Source organism: Pan troglodytes, chromosome 13, assembly GCF_028858775.2.
Source record: "Pan troglodytes isolate AG18354 chromosome 13, NHGRI_mPanTro3-v2.0_pri, whole genome shotgun sequence".
Taxonomy (NCBI): domain Eukaryota; kingdom Metazoa; phylum Chordata; class Mammalia; order Primates; family Hominidae; genus Pan; species Pan troglodytes.
This window is the reverse complement of record NC_072411.2, coordinates 142,226,466-142,246,801: the sequence shown is the minus strand read 5'-3', so window position 1 is coordinate 142,246,801 and position 20,336 is coordinate 142,226,466. Positions and strand designations below refer to the sequence as shown.

General features: G+C 48.8%; 2 protein-coding genes across 2 annotated transcripts in view; both read left to right on the top strand.

Moving 5' to 3' along the window:
- Positions 1 to 17,157, top strand: part of NDUFA10 (NADH:ubiquinone oxidoreductase subunit A10) — a 64,268-nt gene extending 47,111 nt beyond the window's left edge. The window contains exon 10 of the mRNA NM_001071805.1: positions 17,089 to 17,157. Coding sequence (NP_001065273.1) covers positions 17,089 to 17,157 — 69 coding nt within the window. The remainder of the gene's footprint in view (positions 1 to 17,088) is intronic.
- Positions 1 to 20,336, top strand: part of LOC107973995 (uncharacterized) — a 59,447-nt gene that overhangs the window by 12,305 nt on the left and 26,806 nt on the right. The gene's annotated exons all lie outside the window — the stretch shown is intronic.

Below are 20,336 nucleotides of genomic sequence, written 5' to 3'. Positions count from 1 at the left end.
CTGACTCATACCACTTGGTGGGAGGGACAGAAGTGCCTGCGGGCCAGTGGGAGCAGGTCCTGCCACTTGGCGTCCTGTGTAGGCTGGCTTGTGAGTGGTCCAATTGGGGTTGGTCAGAAGAGCTTTCTGCTGAAAGGAAGAAGAGCTGGTGAAGAGGACCAAGCTTGCCAGAGTATTAGGAGGCAGGCCAGACTGTGTGGGCCCTGGGCGCCAGCAGAGGAGCCTGTAGAGGAGCTTCAGTGTCTGTCAGAGGCCGCAGGAAGGTCGGGGTGGTGAAGGTTGACCATGCCCAGGATACTGCGTTGATGACCAGGTCATAGGTGAACCTTGAGAGAAGTGTCAGGAGACTGGTGGGAATTAGAGATTCCATCTTCTATAGCTTATTATTTTGTCTTGTTTTTAAGGGCTAAGGCATTCTCAGTGTGTTTATAGGCAAAAGGGTAAGTGCTTGTGGAAAGAGGGAAAAGATGCAAGAGAGGAATGGGACCGTTGATGGAGCAGGGATCCCAGAGGCAGGGGGGCCTCTCGGCTCATCAGAGATCCCAGTTCACCAAGCAGGGATCCCAGAGGCAGGGGGGCCCTCTCAGCTCATCAGAGATCCCAGTTCACCAAGCCGGCGTGGCTGTTTGTTTCATAGGACCCCACCCTAGTCTGCTGAGGGGAGGCTGGAGGGGTGGGTGAGGGCTCTTTCCTCCCATGGGGAGACACTCTGTTGGATTGGCCATGTGTGGAGTGAAGGCACAGAACCTACATCCAGGGTGCTGTGAGGGTAGGTGAGAAAGCCAGCTGACCCATGCTGGGTGGTTGACCAGGCCCAGTGACCACGTTGGCCATTGTCATTGAAGCATCTCATTCCTTGATTAAAATCCACTAGTGCTCTTCACATCACAGGGCCAGTTCCAGACAGTAGATTACAGCCATTTGATGTGTCATATTTACGTTCTCCTAGTGTGAAAGCAGCAGTTTGTGTGCTTAACATTATAAATATGCATGGTTGAACATCCTGGATGTGATGGCTAATGAGTCTCTCTGGAACAGATTGGTTTTGGAGATGTCTTGACTGGCCTTTAAGGGGCACGGTCGTCCAGCTGTGGAGCACTCGTGGAGTCAGATCTGCACACAGTGGTTCAGGTCCCTGTGAATCCTCTCACCTGCGGGAAGGGCCTGGCTGCCTCTTCTAGGTGTCTGGGAAGCCTGCTCTTTCCCATCAACTGCACCCTTAAATGGGGACTCCAGAAACAGGAGCAGTGTCAGGGGCGAGTTAGAGGGCCTAGCACGCCACACTCAGGGACAGTGGCGGGACGCTGGCAGGAGCAGTGGCAGCTCATGGGGCTCCGGATCCCAGGTGCCTGTGCTCACCCACCTGCACCTGCCAATGGATGGGTGACTTTGAACAACACGAGAAGACAGCAGGTGGGGTCCAGCGGCCTTCGTTACTGTTAGGAAGAAGGTCCAGTTGCCCATTCTAGACTTACTGTCTCTCTTGTCTGTCTTTCCTTATCCCTGAACCTGGCTTCCAGTCTGAGTTTAGGGAGATCTGTTTGGCGGGGGAAGGTTTCCCAGCTCTTCCTGTGGCTGGATGGAGTCAAAGGCACCAAGACCTGAGTCTGGGAGGGGTCCAGCCAACTCGTTTTTCTTCTTGGGGTTCTGTAATTTTTGCTTTGCTTGCCCTTGTGTAATTATAAGAGGTGCACAGCTGCTGTTTGGGTTGCAGTTGTCTAAATCAGTGGTGCCCCAGAAGTTGCCAGTGTTCTGGGAGCTGCTCTTACTGAGAGAATCATGTCTTTTTACCGGAACTCCTTCCTAGGGCCACTCTGAGCGCTCTCAGCCTCTGCCACAGCTCATAGTTTCTGGCTCCGCATGGTGGAGTCGCCTCGCCTTCTGCTGTGGCTCCTCCTTGTCACTCTTCAGTACACTCAAGAGTGGTTCAGCCTGTCGGTTGGAGCTCCACCTTCCCTGTGCATTCATTTGGCCCCCATTTCACCGCACTCGGTGCCAGACACTGCACCAGGGCTAGAGACACAGCCCAGTTTCCACACCCTGGAGACTCGGCAGAGACACGTGCGCAGATGATACGATGGAATCCCAGAGGCTGTGGGGACCCGTGAGAGGGTAGGGATGTGCGGTAGGTTGCTGTGTCTGGGATCTCAAGACTCGCACCTCACAGGATGAGTATGAGTTTGCCAAGTAGAAAGAGTCTTGTAGGGGGGCAGTTGAGGGAGAAGGAGGATGGCTGTGAAGGCCGGAGGCTGCAGGGCATGGCCGGCAAGGGCCATGATGTGAAGGGAAAGGAGATAGTGGCCCTGGGGTGAGCATGATGTGAAGGGAAAGGAGATAGTGGCCCTGGGGTGAGCATGATGTGAAGGGAAAGGAGACAGAGCAGGTGGGGAGGGTGACGAGTGGGGCGAGATGGCACAGGGTCTCAGGGTGGACTGTGGAGCTTACTTTTCATCCTAAGCCACGTGGGGGTTACAGCAGGCATGAGATTAACCCGAGGAGTTCAAATATAACAGAATCAGAGAGCATTGCACATTGTTATATAACCAAGTCTTGAATTGCAGTGTAAAGAACTTCTTATCAGCATTGATGGGATAATTAAGAAAGGTTGTCAGAGATGTTGGAATTTGAACCAGAATTTAAGATTCATAGATACTGAGGATTTATGGGCTTTATTTAGAGTAACTTCTTGACTATTAGAAACCCTATCAGATAAATTTTAAAACAGAGACCCAGAGCTCAAGGTAAGACTACTAAATGGATGATGTGGAGTGATGGTTAAGATGACATTTTCCTGGCTGGTGCTGTGGCTTTGGTTGGGAACAGCGAGAGATACAGAACTGACGGTCTGGGATCCAGGAGGGTGGTTGGCAATAGGGAGGAAGTGTAGACACTTGATCCAGGAGGCACTTAGGATTAATCTGGCAGCCATGACCTGCGAGGTGGGGAGAGGCTGGTGGAAGGAAGGATTATGGGCTGGGGGCTGGAGTGTCATGGGCTGAGTAGGACCTGACAAGAAGGGGAAAGAGCAGAGAGACTGAGGCTGAAGAGGGCACCACTTCTGCTGCTGATCACGGTGGTAACAATACCAGGTCACCCCGAGCATCTTCTGTGTGCTGGGCATTATGCTGTTGCCACAAGAAGACACTATTATTCTTATTCCCATTTGCAAATGAGCAGTTGGACACAGTGGCTTTCTGAGGTCCTGCAGCTTCTGGGAGGGCAGGACTCACATTTGGGCAAGTGTGGCCGGGCGGCCATGCTGCTTCCCATTTCCCTGCTTCTTGCAGGGCCCCTGGGGTGAGCACCATGCACAGACTAAGGTGTGGGGGTTGTATTAGGCTGGTCTCGCATTGCTATAAATAAATGTCTGAGACTGGATAATTTATTTAAGAGGGTTTTATTGGCTCACGGTTCTGCAGGCTGTACAGGAAGCATAGCAACTTCTGCTTCTGGGGAGGCCTCAGGAAACTTACAATCATGGTAGACGGTAAAGGGGAAGCAGGTACATCCTAATAAGGCAGGAGCAAGAGAATGGGGCAGCAGAGTGTCACATATTTTTAAATGACCAGCTCTTTGGTGGCGGAGTGTCACATATTTTTAAATGACCAGCTCTTTGGTGGTAGAGTGTCACATATTTTTAAATGACCAGGTCTTGTGTGAACTCAGAGTAAGAGCTCACTCATCACCAAGGAGATGGCCCAAGCCGTTCATGAGGGATCCGCCCACATGATCCAAACACTTCCCACCAGGCCCCACCTCTGACACTGTGAGTTACATCTCAGCATGAGATTTGGAGGGGACATCCACACTCTCATTTGATGGACATGCTGGTGACACGGGTACACAGACGAGTAAAGAAAGACCTTTTCACAGCAGAGTGGATCTTAGATTTTCATATGAATAGAAGGGTTTATGATTTTTGGTTTTGTTGATCCTGTGACCTTGGAGTGTTTGTCCTGTCACTTGTCTGGCTAGTGTCCTGATGGCTCTCAGGCACCTGTCCACACTCTAGGCGACACCCAGCGCTAGGGCACTGATGCCTCAGGAATCCAAGTTTTCATCTAAAACAGCGTTTTCATTGGGTGCAGTGGCTCACGCCTGTAATCCCAGCACTTTGGGAGGTTGAGGCGGGCGGATGACTTGAGGTCAGGAGTTGGAGATCAGCCTGGCCAACATGGAGAAACCCTGTCTCTTCCTAAAAAACACAAGAATTAGCCAGGCGTGGTGGCGAGCACCTGTAATCCCACCTACTCGGGAGGCTGAGGCATGAGAATCACTTGAACCCAGGAGGCGGGGGTTGCAGTGGGCCAGAATTGCCACTGCGTTCTAGCCTGGGCAACAGAGTGAGACTCCATCTCAAAAAAACTAAAATTAAATAAAAATAAATAAGTAAAGCAGCATTTTCAGTGGGGCATGTGTACCTGGGGTCTGAGCAATATATATGAACATGTTTTTCCTTAGCGACCCTCCTCATTTTGTGCCCAGAATTGACCCTGTGTAAGTTCATGAAAATACTGAATGTGTGCAGGACAGGCTGCTGATTTTTTAAAGTCACGTTTTAAACATTGTATCAGGTCACTTTTTATTTCTGTACAGCCCTTCTTTGGATTAGACAAACTGTGATTTGGTTTCTATTTTACCAGTTCAGTCTCTTTTCAATGGAAGGAAGCCAGATGCTGTTAATATACTGTGCTCCCTCCTTGAAGCTGATCGTGTCCAAGATAGTTGCTAGGACAACAGAATCTTCTGTTTTCTCGCCTGCTATTTTTGTTTCTTTTACTATCTCAAGTTGTTTTCATTTTCAGTATTGAGTTCTCCCTTACCATTTTTTAAAATAGAGATGTTTTTATTAACTTTAATATGTTAATACTGTGTGTTCTTGCCTTTATGAAATTCACCTTACAGAAAGGCACTAGGATCAGTTTACCTAAACATGCGGGAGACGGAAGGCCAGACGTGACTGCTTTAGATTCCTCATGACATTCAGAACTTACTTGGAACTCAGTTTGGTATCTAGTTGTGTTAAAATACAAATTTTCAGTTTATAAGTTACTTAATTAGGTTTGAAAGTAAATGTGTAATGCCTTCAGTGTTCTCTCCACTTTGTGCCCTGCCACCTGCACTGTGGAAATTAATCATAGAAACTCAGCGTTAATCTGTATGCCCGAGTTATTTACATCTCTGTGTATGGAAAATTATCAGCATGTGTCCCTCGAAGAAGATGATGAGCATAAAAGGTGATCTTTACCAGGTCCATTGGTTTGTATGTGATTGCTGTGGTATGTGGTATCTGCCTGTCTACTGATGGAAAGTGGTAAGATACTGTCTTACATGCAATCTGGAAAACCAAGTGCCCTGACTTTACAGTGTGTTACATATGATTGTATTTACTTTAGAATTTTTAGAAAGCATACCATTTTCAGGTTTAAAACAAGCACTTAAGTTAGGAGCTTTTCTATTATTCACAGCTAATAAGAGTTAAGGAGGATTAAGACATTTGAACTATTGTTAATACTCATTGCAACAAATATGACAGCTAAATAACGATATATTTGTAGGAAGCTATAGTTTTATGTGTTAAAAAATAGAACACACATTTTCAAAATAAAAATATGGTTTTTGAAAGTTGACTGTTAAAAGATTTTTTGAAAATTGATGCCAATTTTGTTATATTCGATTTGTGTTCTACAGTAATGGAAATTAAGGGAAATTGTGTATCAGAGAAGTGTCTTTAATATCTATAGTGCTCTTCTTTAAAATTAATGAAAAACTCCAAGCAGAATTGATTAGCATTTATATGTTATAATGGAAAATAGGAGTTGGAAACTGGAATTTCCAAATCACCCCAGAACTGTGCAGTATTTTGAAGCTCCTTAGTGCATCTAGAGAGAGGGAGCCAGTCATGCTGGGCATAACCCATTGCTTGCCCCAGCGGAGTGAAGCCCACCCAGTACACAGGCCCTCACTCCATCGTTTTTTTGTTTAATTTATATATTTACAGTAATACAATAAAGGGTTTGTTGCTGGAATATACACATTTATTTATATGTATAATATTTATCAATATATGTATACATGTAGACACACACACACACACACACACACACACACACACACACATACACATCCTTCATGAAAACTCTTTCAGCTGGGAAACTGAGCATCCTTGAATGTCCCTGAGGTGACTACTAGGATATAAACATCCCCCAAGGGAAGTGCTTTGAGTTACATACGAAAGGACCTGCAGAAAGATTGGAGTCACCTTTATCCGGGTAGAGTGGATTGTGGACCATAACCTAACAGACACCCAAGAAATCTCATAGCTGAGACCTTGAGCAACATACCTTTACTATATATATGCTGATTGACAGATAAATGGAAAATTGGAGGGAATGAGGGGAATTCAGTAAAACCTCGTGTAAGTAGTATGTGATTGAGGAAAGAACTTATTGTGTTATTTTTAAGAGTTAGCACACTAAAAGTTACAATTTAATTCAACGAATATTTACATGCTGTAGTGGGAAAAAGATCCTGGACTTGATCATTAAAAGATCGGGGCTCCACTTTCAGCCTGCCACCAGCTAGCCACATGACCCTGGGCAAGTCAAGTCTCTGAACACCCTGTCTCTTTTAAAACAGAGACTGTGCCTTCCTTTACCTCTTGCTGTCAGGGTCACAGGAAATAACACTAGTAAAAAGGCTTCTACTTAGAGGCTGCCCACTAATATCAGTAAGTGTATCAATGATTGCATTGGACATAACTTTTCGATGAGTACCAAAGGAAAAGTCAAAGGACGAAGGGAGCTCTGAGAAGGAAGGGGCATTATTTCATGGCAGGATTCGAGGAGGCAGAGGTGGCTCAGGACAGCACTTCAAAAAGAGTGAGTGGCATAGGTGTTCAGTAGAGAAAAGCCATGGCCTTGGCCAGGAATAGCAAGTCAGCTGCCACACTCAAGGAAGACCTACTTGGAGACCCTTGCGATGTACCTGGGCGGGGAGGTGCTTGTTCAGGAGGTTTCTTTGGCTTTCTCCTGAATGACATTTCCTGAGATATATCTACTATCAAGTTAATCACATTCACTCACCAAATAAGTTCTTTTCTGCTTTCTTCTTACAAAGTAGCATTTGAGAATGTTTTTGTATGGCACTTCTTTCATTACTGTAGTTCTCTGATAAGTAACTGCCTAGAGCAATAGTAGGGCTGTTAAGTGTTAGAGGCTGTCTTTGCTTAAACTGAAATAATGACACAGAGAAGTTTGTCCATAAAAATGAATGATTCAGTGACATCTGTTGTTATTAGCCAAACCCTGGATAGGAACTTTCTTAGAGGGAGGTGAGGTGCCCTCTCTGGCTGAACTACCTGCTCCTTCTTACCTTACATTTCAACCATATATAATAGCAGGTGAGATTCACATTTACATCTTTTCCTAAGTTCTTTTTAGAATGGTTATGTACTGTAATTCCATCTTATTTCCTTTGTGGCCTTACGAGCTACCCCTCTTTATTTCATTTCTGATGATTGCCGTAGGGTTTCACCACGGGCAACTCTAACTTGTCACAGTCAATCCACACCTTGTCAGCATTTAACCGCCTCACACAGAATGCAGGTATCTGGCCCGAGGCCACAGCTGTTCCTGCCCTCTGTGTTCTTTGTGCTGTTATTCTCATATACTTTCACAGAAACCACACAATGGACTGTTTTGATTTTGGCTTTAAACAGTAAGTTATCTTTTAAAGAGATCGAAACAATCTTTTAGTCTTTTAGTCTTTTATCCTTCCCTCTACCATTTCTGATGTGCTTCATTCCTTTGTGTGGACCTGAGTTTCCACCCGGCATCATCTTTCTCCTGTGTGAATAACTTCCTTTAGCAGTTGTTATAGAACAGGTCTGGGAGCAGTGAATTCTATTAGCTGTTGCTTTTCTGAAAATATATAGTTCGACTTCATTTTGTTGAGTATTTTCTTTTGATATAGAATTCTAGGTTGACAGTTTTTTTTTCCCCCTCCAACACATAAAAGATATTCCATTGCCTCTTGGCTTGCATAGTTTCTAATGAGAAGACTGCAGTTCTTCCTAGCTTTGGTTCTTGTCCCTGATGAACCTTTTTTCCCTTTGGTTGTTTGTAAGATTTTCTCGTGATCCTTTTCTTACTAGTTTTTCATAATTTAATTATGGCATGCCTCTGCGTGGTTTTCTTGGTATTTATCCTGCCTGGGGTTTATTGAGTTTCTTGGGTGGCAGGATTATCATTTTCAGAACACATGGAAAGTGTTTGGTTATTATTTCTTCAGATTTTTTTCTATCCTCCCCCTTTTGGGGACTCTTATGTATCCATGCATTAGGTGACTTGCTATTTTCCACAGGTCCCTGTGACTCTGTCCATTTGTTTTTGGCCTTTTTCTTTCTGTGCCTAATTTTGGATAGTTTCTGCTGTTCTGCCTTCAAGCTCACTTATCTTTTCTTCTGTGGGTGTATGATATGCTGTTAAGTGCATTGTGTTGGTTTAGGTCTTCCAAGAATCAGAAGCCAAGAGATTAGATGTCGAAGAGGTCTGTTGGAAGAAAACACCTTTGAAGGATCAGGGAGAGGAAGTCTGAGGTGGCAGGAGAGCCTTTGCTCTTCCTTGCGGGACTGTGACAAGAGACAGGAGGAAAGAATCCAGGAAAGATTTGGCCAGGCTGATGAGTGTCCTAGAGCCAAAGATGCCTGTCAGGGAGTCCCATGTCCACAGGAACAGCTGGCACCAGAAGCTCTTCTGTGCTCCATCACTGACCAGGCACATTCTGTAATGTGCGTGGCCGTGGCACCAACAGGCAGCAGATCCTGAGGCTCAGCAGATGCAGGGTCAGGAGCGGCAGGAGCGTTGCAGAGGAGCACACTTTCCTCCCTGCAGTAGGAGCTCGGCAGAGCACATTTTCATGGCCACCACACTTATCCAATAGAATTGTGTTTTAGGAATCCTGTTTTTTAGCTCTAGAAATTCTGTTTGGTGCTTTTTATGTTTTCCAGTTCTCTCCTTATGTTTTTCGTTTAATTCTTAGAGCATACGGAACATTTTTATAACAGCTGTTGTAATGTCTTTGTTTCCTAATTCATCGTCTTTGTCAGTTCTGAGTTGGCTTGATATTTTCCCCTTGTTATGGGTTACATTTTCCTGTTTCATATGCCGAGAGATGTCTCATTGCTTTGCCATACGTTGCAAATTTTACGTTTTTGAGTGCTAGATCTTATTCTATTCCTTTGAACTGTGTTAGAACTTTTTTTCTGACAGCAGTTAAGGTACTTGCAAGTCAGTGTAAACCTTTTGAGGCTTGATGTTTCAGCTTTCTGGTGAGCCTGCAATGGGCTTTCTTCAGGAAGGGCTTAGCCCAGTATCAAGGCATGGCCATGGGGTCCCTGTTGAATGCTGCATGCGTGCAGTGAGAGGCCCCTCTGCTCTGGCCAGTGGGAGCTCGCCGACTCTCAGCCCTAAGTGAACTCTGGGAGTCATCTACTTGCAACTCCCTGGAAACTGTTCTTTCCCAGAAGTCGACTTTGTCCAGCTTCATGGAGTTTTACCCCCTGCACACACTGATGGCTACTCAGCCAGAGACCGAGTGGGTCCCCTGTGCAGATTTCTGGAACTCTTTTTCTGCCTAGGCCCCACCCCTTTAGTGCTCCAAACCGTAAAATCTAGTCACTGTGTCCCGCCCAGAGTCAGATGCAACCGCCAGACTCAGTTTCTCCAGTTTCTAAATGTATCTGGCTGGGAGGCAAGTACAGACCCTGTTACTGCCTCATGAAAGGAAACTGTTGACTGTTACTTGGCCTGGTGCCTCTCACTTAGGCCCTAACAGTATAACTGATTGCCCAGGAGCTGCATAGTTCACGTTAACTGAAGTCTGGAGTGTATTTCGGGAGGGGGCATTTTTCCATGTCAGGGCTTCTTTAAGACCACAAGGCTGAAGTCTGTGCTCGCTGCTCGGTGGAGGCCGTGCTCTGCGCATTGCGTGCATTTGCTGCCTCCTCCCTCCTCCTGAATGGTCACCTCTTCCCTGCTGATCCGCACGCTGTCTGCACCTGAAGCCTCTCTCCGTGTTGGTCAGGTAGGATTTCTCCACCCTTTTCGCCCTCCATCACCTTCCATCTTCTACTTTGGACTTCTCCCACATTCCAACTCGTTTCTAGGATTTTCTAGCCAGAGAAGAGAGGACTGGCTTGGTTCATCTCTCTCAAAGTAGTTAGGACACAGTGTTTCACCAGTAGAAGGAGTTTCCTCCATTAGAATGAGTGACTGTGTGTGTGTGTGTGTGTGTATATATATATTTTTCCTTGACTGATTTCTGTGTGAACAGCTGGCATTTGAAGCACTATATAGGGCATGTCTAAATTGTGCACCCAAGAGAAGAGCCTGGGAGAAGCCTCATTGTACAGCCTTGGCCCTCATGGCACAGATCCCAGGTTGGCTGTAGCATTTAGAAGTGGACACTTTTCTAACATCAGAACTCATCCAGTCCTTACGTTGAATCACACAAACTCAGTGGTGTCACTTTGGATCAAAGAACAGCACGTTTCAGCTGCCTCTGCGACCTCACCTGGAGCTGGGGAATCACCCTGTTCCCCGCTGTTGCCAAGCACAGGACCTGGCACCTGTGGGCACTTAGCCGGCACAGGACCTCGTACCTGTGGGCACTTAGGAAGTAATTGTGGGCTAAGTGAACTTAAACCACGTCGTGGACTCAGTTTTACTGTCTTGTTGTTACCTTCCTGTCTTTCTTAGGCCAGTGATCAGCAAAGGTTTCCTTTAAAGAGCCGGAGAGTAAAGGTTCCCAGCTCTGTGGGCCACACAGCCTCTCACAGCCGCTCAACTCTGTGCCGTGTGAAAGCACCACCAGCCAGTGTGTAAATGCATGGGCCAGGTTGTGCCAGTGAGGCCTCATTTACAGAAGCAGTCAGCGGCGAGATTTGATCTGTGGGCTACAGTTTGCCGACCTGTGCATGAGGCAATAAAAGGCCAAGAGCCTGGTATAAATTCATAACGAGAAACCAAGGCTCTGAATCAGCCCCGAAGTGTAAGCAGCAGCATAATGATCTGGAGCAGCATCTCGGCGTTATTAAATTCAACCCATTCCGATGGCTGCATCAGCATCTATTGCTCTGTTTATTGTTTTTCCTTAAGCAAGCAGTTCCATTTCTAGAAATTTATCTCAAGCACATAAATCTAGAGGGGGCACATCGGTGTTATTTATGACGGGAAAACTGGGAACAGACACAGCCCTAGGCTGGAAGAGGCACAGAGTGATGTACAGTGTGGGCCAGTGGTTAGGAGCAGACTCAGGAGCCAGGGGACACGGCTCCAATTCTAGCTCTGTGAACACACTGGCCGTGTGCCACCCTCAGCAAGTTACTTAATCTCTCTCTCTTAGGAAAAAAAAAAAAAAAGGAAATCCTTGCACATGCTGTAAAATTCAAAAGATGAGAGTAATGTTCCTTCTTTGTTCCCCAGCCGCCCAGGGCCCCTCCCTCAGGCAGCCTCGTTCAGGTTTCTTTGTAGCCTTCCGGTTGGTGGGGGAGAGGGTAGCACCTGTGTGTGTGTGCCATTCACCCTCTTAACTGTGAGGGTCAGGAAAATCATCATGTTAGTTTACATTAAGCGTGGACTTCTGACACACGGATTTGCACGCAGATATTTGGGGGAAATCACGAGTGGGTTTGATGAGAGTGTCCAATACTGTCTCTTCTCCAGTCTTTCCTGTATATGAATCAGGATGCACGGGTGGGAACAAGTCCGGTCCTGTGGGGTTTTCCGGGAGAAGAAAGTACAGATCCACATTCCCAAACAGGCTGGGCCACATCCCCAAGCAGGCTGGGCTGCAGTGTGCACACCCTCATGTGTCATTTTGTATCTGCTAGTACAAATGTGCACACCCTCTGCAGCCTGGAATGGAAGCCCACCCTGCTCATTCTCCATGTCTGGGCTCCATCGGGGGCCGGAGGGGGGGGGGTTGTCATTTCCAGCCCAGCCCCCCCGTGACCAGCAGCTCTTAGGGAAAGGAACTTGGTTTCTACACTGAGTCAGCCCAGGTTGCCAGTGACTGGGCAGGGTGCCTCCCAGTGCACTGTCTAAAATCCCTTCCCAGCTCCAAGCCTCGCCCTGGAACACTCCGGGTGGGCCACCAGGGACTGACACACGCCAGGGTCATGGGTGGAGGGCAGCTTAGCTGCTTGGCTCTGGAAGAGGACTTGGAATGTTTGGCTTTGTAATTTATTGAGTTTTTTTTCCCTTCAATAAACTTCCTTTTTGATTTCTAATGGAAAATGGAATACAGGGAAAGAGCCTCCTGAAAGTGTTAAACTTATCAGAGCCCTGTGAATCTAATGAGTCCAAAATGCCTTGAATTCAGAGATCCAGCGAGGGAAACTCCATTCGCATTGTACGGTAGAGGGGATTGCGGAGGATGAGCATTGGAGGCGTTTGTTCCTTTTTCTGTTAGGCGCTCTTTCTTCTTTTGCTCCTTAGGGATTCTTGGTTTGCTCACCCGGTATATACTCGGCAGAAGCCCTGACTTCTGACAGGAGGAAAATGATTTTCTTTTCATTTTAAAGTGGGTGTACGGCCTTCATAGTTCACCTGAGATAGTTCACCGCATGCCCTTTGCATCTCAACCTTTGGACGCACAGCCACACACATGGGTGTCACGCACCCGGGCACCGTGAACGAGCAGATCCGGGAAAGCGTGGCTCGGGAGGAAGGTCTGACGAGGCCCGTTGCGGCTCCCGGAGTGAGGCTGCCCTGCGAGGGAACGGGCTTTGCTGCTTTCCTCCGAGGCGTTACCATGCGCGTTTTCTCATGTGATGAATGAGCACTGGGTTTTGGGGGTGGAAGGCTTACTTTAAATTAGCCGATACAGACGTGAAGTAGTCATGTAAACAAAGTGGATGATTTTGCATTTTCCTGGTGTGAGATGTTGCAAATGAACCCCTCCCCCCCGCATGGTTCTCTGTTGGCCTAAAACACTGAAAAGAGACCCCCAGGATCTGAGAACCCTCCTGGGTATCAAAGGCCAGTTAACTGCTGCCCGAGAAGTCCAGACACAAACTTTCCGAGACAATTAATGGCCACTGGCTGGACTTAGCAGGTTTGGTATTCTGCTAGTTTCTATTATCTGCTCTGATTTAAAATTCTATTTGCAAAGATGAAAACGGAGCCAGACTGTCCCAAACCCAGCCCTTCCTCTGTCAGTACTGCTGTGAACAGACCTGCGTGGCTGGTCCTGTGTTTGGGTAAAACATTAAATGACAACTTTAATTGAAAAACCCTGGGGAAGCTGACCCAGGGCGTCTTAAGAGAGGCGCCTGCTGGCCGTCGTGTGGGTTTGCAGCAGGTTGGTTAAACGGGAAAACCTTTCGGTGATCTTTTGTTCAGGTGTCAACTTTCTGTTCTTTGGGCTTAATTCTGCAGTTGGTCCTTTAGGGAAAAAGAAATGAATTTCTGGCAGGACCACCTCTCAGATGTGGAACCAACTACAGCGTTACCGTTTCCTGGCTGCCGCAGTCGTGTTTGAGTGTGGTTCTGCTGGAGGTGTCCTCGCCGGCAGTGTTCCTGGAGGGCCTTGCTGCTTTCACAGCTCTCTGGCCTGCCCCTCCCTCCGGGTTTGTGTTCTTGGGGTTGACCCACACTCTCCTGCATCCTCGACCTGTTCCCCTGCACAGTTTTTTTCTTCCTGGTGTACAGACGTGACCCGGTATCTCCCATCATAAAAAGCAGACACCCGGCAGGAGTTGTCTGTTGCTGCTGCTGCCAGCTACCACTCTCTAGCGGCTTAAAACAGTACACATGCATCCTCCTAAAGATCTGGAGGCAGAGGTTCTAAAATCAGGGTGCAGGCGGGGCTGGCTCCTTCCGGGGGCTCAAGGGGAGATTGGTGTCCTTTCCCTTTCCAGCTTCTAGAGGCCGCCCACATTCCTCAGCACCTGGCCCCACATTACTGTGGCTGTTGCTTCCATTGTCACATCTCCTTCTCTGATTTCTGAGGACCCTAGTGATGGCCTGGGGCCCACCCAGATAACCCAGATGATCTCCCAGTCTCCTGCTGCAGAGGCCCTTTTGCCAGGTGAGGTCATGGGTTCACAGGTTCTGGGGGCTGGGCATCTGGAGATAGAGATCTCCACCACTTCTTGATGCAGAGACCCCGCCTACCAGCCCCCTGCACATGCATGGGCGTGCAGGCATAGACATACGTGCCATTACCTGGCGTGTGAAAGGTGGCCCAGGCGTTGTGTCCCCTTCCTCAGCTGCTGACTGCTTCCCCGCTAGTGTAGTCTCCTCCCACCCTGCTCCTCCTGTCTTCGTGCAGAGCTAGTGGCCATCTGGTGACCGTGACGCGAGGCCCCATATGTCACGCGTGGTCACACCCAGCTCCTGCGGTGGCCTGTGCGCCTCACTCCTCAGTCCCTCTGCAGCCTCAGGCCTCAGCCATGCAGTGCTGCTCTTCGGCCTCTTCTCTTGTCCAGCACCCTGGATGGTCGGCTCACATGGCGCTGCCTCCCTCAGTTACTGGGAGGTGGCTCCACAGCCCTGTCTTCTAAGCCACAGACGCAGGTTTCCAACTGCCCACGGGTCATCTCTATGGGGCAACCTGCCATGTAGCCCCCACACCCTGCACATATTCTATAAGCAGACCGGACACTTACCTTCCCTGGGGCTGACCAGCTCTTTCTCTCTGTCATCCAGGCCTTCCTGACCCCGTCAGGCCCTTTGAGGCCAGCCCCAGGTGCCCATCACTGCTCCCCAGTCTAGAAACAGCACCTACAGCCCGTCTGACACAGGTCACACCTTACGCCAAAGGTCTTGTCAGACCGTGAAGCCAGAAAGTCACGTCCCTCTCCTGCGGTCTTCCTGCCACTTGTAGACACCTGTAGTTCGAGCAGCAGTGTTGGGGGATCCCCCTGACCCTGGAGGGTCCCTCACTCTCCTGACGCCTCCCTGGACTCTGCCAGACTAGCTGCCTGCGCCCCCTGCTGGGATCCCAGAATACCAAACCCCCTGGGCTGTCTTGGCATCACTGGCTGAATGACCTGGGCTTTCATCTCAGTCTCTTTTCGGATTTCAAACTCCTGAAGGAGCTGGGTTTTTCTTTTTTCTTGTGTGTCCCAGAATTCTCCTGGTACCCAAACAAAACCGTCTGTATCCACACTGTGTCCTGGGCCGGAAAGCTGGAGGCTGGCTGTGCCACACCGCCCCCCCCCCCCCCCGCCTTTAGATAAGCATTGATGTAGTTAGGATGTCTGTCCCTCCAGATCTCACATAGAAATCTGATCCCCTGTTGGAGGTGGGGTCTGGTGGGTGGTGTTTGGGTCATGGGAGTAGATCCTTCATGAAAGGTTTGGTGCCCTCCTTGAGGTAATTAGTATGTTCTCACGGAGTGCACGTGGGACCTCTCATTTTAAAGTATATGGCAGCTCCCACCCCCCACCCGCCTCGTGCTCTTGCTCCCACTCCCACCATGTGGCGTACCTGCCCCTGCTTTGCTTTCCACTTTGATTGGAAGCTTCCTGAGGCCTTCCCAGAAGCAGATGCTGGCACCATGCTTCCCACACAGCCTGCAGAACCATGAGCCAATTAGACCTCTTTTCTCTCTGCATTTCTCAGCCCCGGGTATGTCTTTATAGCAGTGCAAGAACGAACTAACAGAGCACCGGCCCCTCCACTTCCAGGGCCCACTTTGCAGCTGTGCACCTAGGAGAGGAGAGGCTTTCTGGGGAGGAGGAAGGGTGGCTCCTGGGCCTTGAAGATCCTAGAGCTCTGGGGTCCTGTGTGTGAGATGGCTGGTCTTGGGGCGACCTGTCTGCTGCTTCATAGGATGCGTTGTGTGTTCGTCTGTCACTGCGTGGCCACTGTGGCAGAGGCCAGGCAAGGCACATTTCAGTGACTTGTGATCCAGGCAGCCATGGCTGTGTGGATGGCTATGAATGCCTGCTGCTGATTAGGATAAAGGAAAAGCTGATTCTTTTAAAAATGGTTTTAGTACCTGTTCTTAAGGGCAGAATTTGGAAGGGGTGTGTGTGTGTGTGTGTGTGTGTGTACACAAATTGGCTGTGTACCCATGCTGATTTGAAAATATGAAAAAACTCATCATTTTCCCACCTGCCATCGCTGGGCGACACACACCGTGCTGGGCGCTTTCTCCTGGCTCCGCAACGAGGTGGTCCTGCGGAGCAACACTCCTCTTTCCGCCTCAGCCAGCCCTGTGCTGGCCGCCTACCCTCATGAACAGGCGTCTTTGTGCTGGCAGGGGCTCTTGTTGCACCCCAGATCTCCCTGTGCCCTGTGAGGTTGGCCTCTGTGGACCGCCACCTGAGCCCCTGACCTCTCCCAGATGGTGGGAGAAGTGGGGGCTGTAACATCCTTTCTGCAGCTCCGTCACTGCCAAGCTCAGCCCCCCGCTGCCCTCTCTGGCAGCATCCGCTCCTCCTGGGCTCTGTCGTCCTGTCGCTCCTGGATGTTCAGTGGCTCCCGCTAGGGTCAGTCCTGCAGTGCTTCCCCCTCCTTTGCTGGTTTTCCTGAACCCTGCCCATGTCTACTTAAAAGGCCTGGATGAAACTCACTTTCCTACTCCGCCAAGGGCCCCTTACAGCCAGCGGCCCGGCCTCTGCAGGCCCTCTTCAGAGGGGATTTCACCCGGGGCTTTTTCAGAGAGAACTTGGTGTTTCAGATGGTGAACTGTGGTTCCTGGGTCCCAGCCCCACCCCTGTGTCTGCGTGGCTGTCCCTGCTCAGGGCCTCCCCTAAGTGCCACCCATTGCTCTCTGTCCCCCTCCCGTGGCTCTTGTCACCCTCCTGACATTAATGAGAACACTCAGTAGTTCGTTTCCATTTGTGGCTCCCAGCCCTAGGACAGAAGCTTCTGGCAGGCAGGGCTGGGTTGTGGTTTGTGTACCTGTGGCATCCTTGCACTCACAGGAGACCCTGCCACAGATCATGTGCTCACCAGCATTGCTGAAGGAACTCATGAAGTACAGGCATCTGCCGGGTAGACATTGAACTATGAGCTGGGGAAACATTCATTCACGTTAAACAGAATGCACCAATGCCTTTTTCCCCCACAGCTGCCGGGCCGCAAGTACAGCCCTGGGTACAACACCGAGGTGGGAGACAAGTGGATCTGGCTGAAGTGAACGGGCCGCCTTCTGCTCCAGCTGCATCACAGTGATGGCCAAGCTGCATCAGCCGCACTCTCCTGGACGCCATATAGCTTTAAGATCGGGGGAGGGTAAATAATGCAAAAATTGCACAGTGGAAGAAGGGGTCTCACAAAAAGCAATCCATCCTGTAGTATAGGTAATGGAGTTGGGGGAAGCAGCTTCCATTCTGGATGTTTGGAACCCTTTAGCTTTGTTTTGGAATGGCCCACCATTCTCACTGGAAAACAGTGGTCTGCTGTGAAAGGCCAGCTCTCGGCGGCCCCTGTGGTTTCAGCGCTGCCGCTCTGTGTCATTCAGGTTGTGTACATTGTTTTTCTTCCGACTTCCAGAAATAAAAGTGTTTCCATGGGAATTTCCCCATCGTACGTCTGTGTGCGTGCGGGCACGTCGAAACTGCACACGTGCACACACGCTGCTCTGGGCCCTGACTGTTTGGTGTGGTGTGGTTTAATTGAGGCTTACATTATGCTGAAGAGTTTTTCTAAAGGCCTACTGTATTTATTTTAGTAATGTGCTACATTAGAGTAGAAAAAATAAGAACGTGAAGAAGAAATAGCAAAAGGAGAAAATTACCACAGATTTACAGAACAATATGTTTTAAGAGAGACGTTGAGAAAGATTCACGTGGCCGGCCGTCCTCAGCGTCTCAAACTCCTTTGAAGGGAGATTTGAGCTTAGGCTGTTGATGACATAAGATGCAAAAGCAAAATAATACACTCTCTTTATTACCCAGAAAATCAAGTTGCCAGTCAAAACTGAGAAATGAGAAAGAAAATCACATTTCTTTATTCATCTCTGTTGAAGCCTAGAAAACCAAAACAAGCTGGTTGTGGTTCAGCATCATGGTTTAGGAATCAAGCTGCCAGTTGTGAGTCCTACTGAACTGTGGGTTTTCCACTGTAAAGCTCCACTGTGTCCAATATGGTAGCTCCTAGCCACATGTGGGTATTGAAATTTAAATGAGCTAAAATGTAATACAGTTTAAAATTGGGTTGCTTGGTTGCACTGGCCATAGTTCAGGCGCTCCACGGCCGCCCGTGGGCAGTAGTTCCAGTGCTGGTGCAGAGGACGATGCTCTGCTCCCCGCGGAAGCTCTACCAGGCCTCGCTGCTGCGGAGCATGCGAAGAAGACGCACACTCCTTCCCTCCTTGCGTCCGCCTGCCTTGTTCCCGCTCCCCTTCCTTCCCTCCTTCTTCCCTCCTCCTTCCCTCCCTTCCTTCCGTCTGTCCTTGTTTTCCTCCCTTCCCTTCCTCCCTTCCATCTGTCCTTGTTTTCCTCCCTTCCCTTCCTCCCTGCCTCTTTCCTTGTTTTAAGAATTTGAAAATAAAGTTTCCCAGGAGTTTTGAATTGGAGTCGAGATTCAAGTGGCTGAAGTTTTGCATTTCACTAAGAAACCAACAGCTTTAATCATGAAATGAAAGCACAGCTGGGCATTGGGCCAGTCACAGAGTGTCTTTTGCTCTGAGCACTTCACAAACCCATTGTGGAGGGAGGAAAGAAAAAGAAAGCCATCTTTAATTATCTTAGCTGTTCCTAATGTCTTTGGCTGCAAAGAGCTAGCTGTTCCCTTCAACCTTGGTGGTTGCATGGGTAGTGTCCTCAGCAGTGAGAGGGCAGGTCTGCCCTGTGGTCAGGATTGCCCTTGTGAGGGGCAGAGCTCTCCAGCCATGCAGGGCTCGGTGTCGGCATGGTGTGGACTCGGGTGCTCTGATCGTCCCCTGTGTTTGCGTCTGACCCTGTGTGGTTGCATTCCCTTGATGGAGTGGGAAGTGTGTAATTTGTAGTGCTGAGGACATTCGTCTGTTTGATTTTCTGGTGTTTTCAATGACATGCATGTTCAGCAGAGAAAGGTGAATAAACACTGTCCAATTCTTCTCTCCACATAGAAGCCTCAAGAAGAGGTGAGGAGATGCCCCGATTTCCTTATTTCAGAGCAGTACGTGAGTTCGTCTCACGAAAGCTCTTACAGCTAAAACAACAGCAGCAACAAACCAGGATCAGAATCATCGTGCATTTTCCAGGATTCCATGTTGGACTTCTCAGTGCTTTGGAGATCAGGAAATAATCATGCTGTTGCAGCAGTATGGTTTTGTGTCTGGATTTTATTCATACAGGCATGTGTTTACAGGCATGAGAATTCTGTATTGAAAAGAAAGTCCTTGTTTTTTTCTAACATATCTTTCTGTTCCATCAACTGTTAAAACCAAATTGTTAAGAACATTGAGCTTCTTAGGAGAGATTACATGCAGCTACTTAGGACCACCTCAGCAAAATGGGGTTGCCTGGGTAGATAGCAGCAGCAGCTCACCAGCCCCACGCTGCCAGGCTGCTGGCTGCTGTCCACCAGGCAGCTGTGGAACCTCCATGTTCCGCCTAGGTGTTGTGGCAAGAACAGCAGGGAAAGAGGCGGCCGCCTCCAGGCCACAGGTGGACCCAGGGACCTTCAGTTACGCCGCTTCAATTGAATTCGTGGTGGTTTCTCTGCTACAGCAGAAGTGGAAGAAGCTCTTGTCTTGTTTGGCATTTGTCCCATTTTTTGGCTAATAATTGGCTTTGAATCTCTCTGTGTCCTGCTTACCAATTATAGCTTTCTGGATTGGCCGTTCTTAGCAGTGCAAATGTCAATGCAAAGAAGCAAGCAGGCGGCTACTTTCTGGGAAGAAGCATAGTCCGTGCTCACACTGGATGCAAATCTGCAAGATTTGGGGGTTTGGCAAAATAGGGGTGGAGGGAAAGCTGCCATGGCTGTCAGAAATTGGGGCTTTTTGAAGAAAAGCTTGTGTAGGCAGCAGCCACTGGCTGGCCAGAATTCCATGAATGGAAGCAGGTGCCCGAGTGATCTGGGGCTTTACATCTGGATATAAATAGGAGCCGGGAGCCTGAGGCTTTGCTTTAGGAAAATCATGAGCCAGAAAACAGAGGAGGTGATTGTCAGTAGTCACCTCACGCCGCTAGTGTTTTCTAATACTCTCTCGAATTGTCAAAGCAAAGGACCTTATAACAGCAACACGTGTGTGACTCGAAGCAGCGAGCTTCCCTTGGGAAAAGGAGCCTCTTCTCAGCAGAGGATCCCAGCCTTTCTGTCCTTCCCCATCGGAATGCCAGGCTCTGTTAGTTTGGATGTTGGACATTGCCACCTGAATTCCAGGAG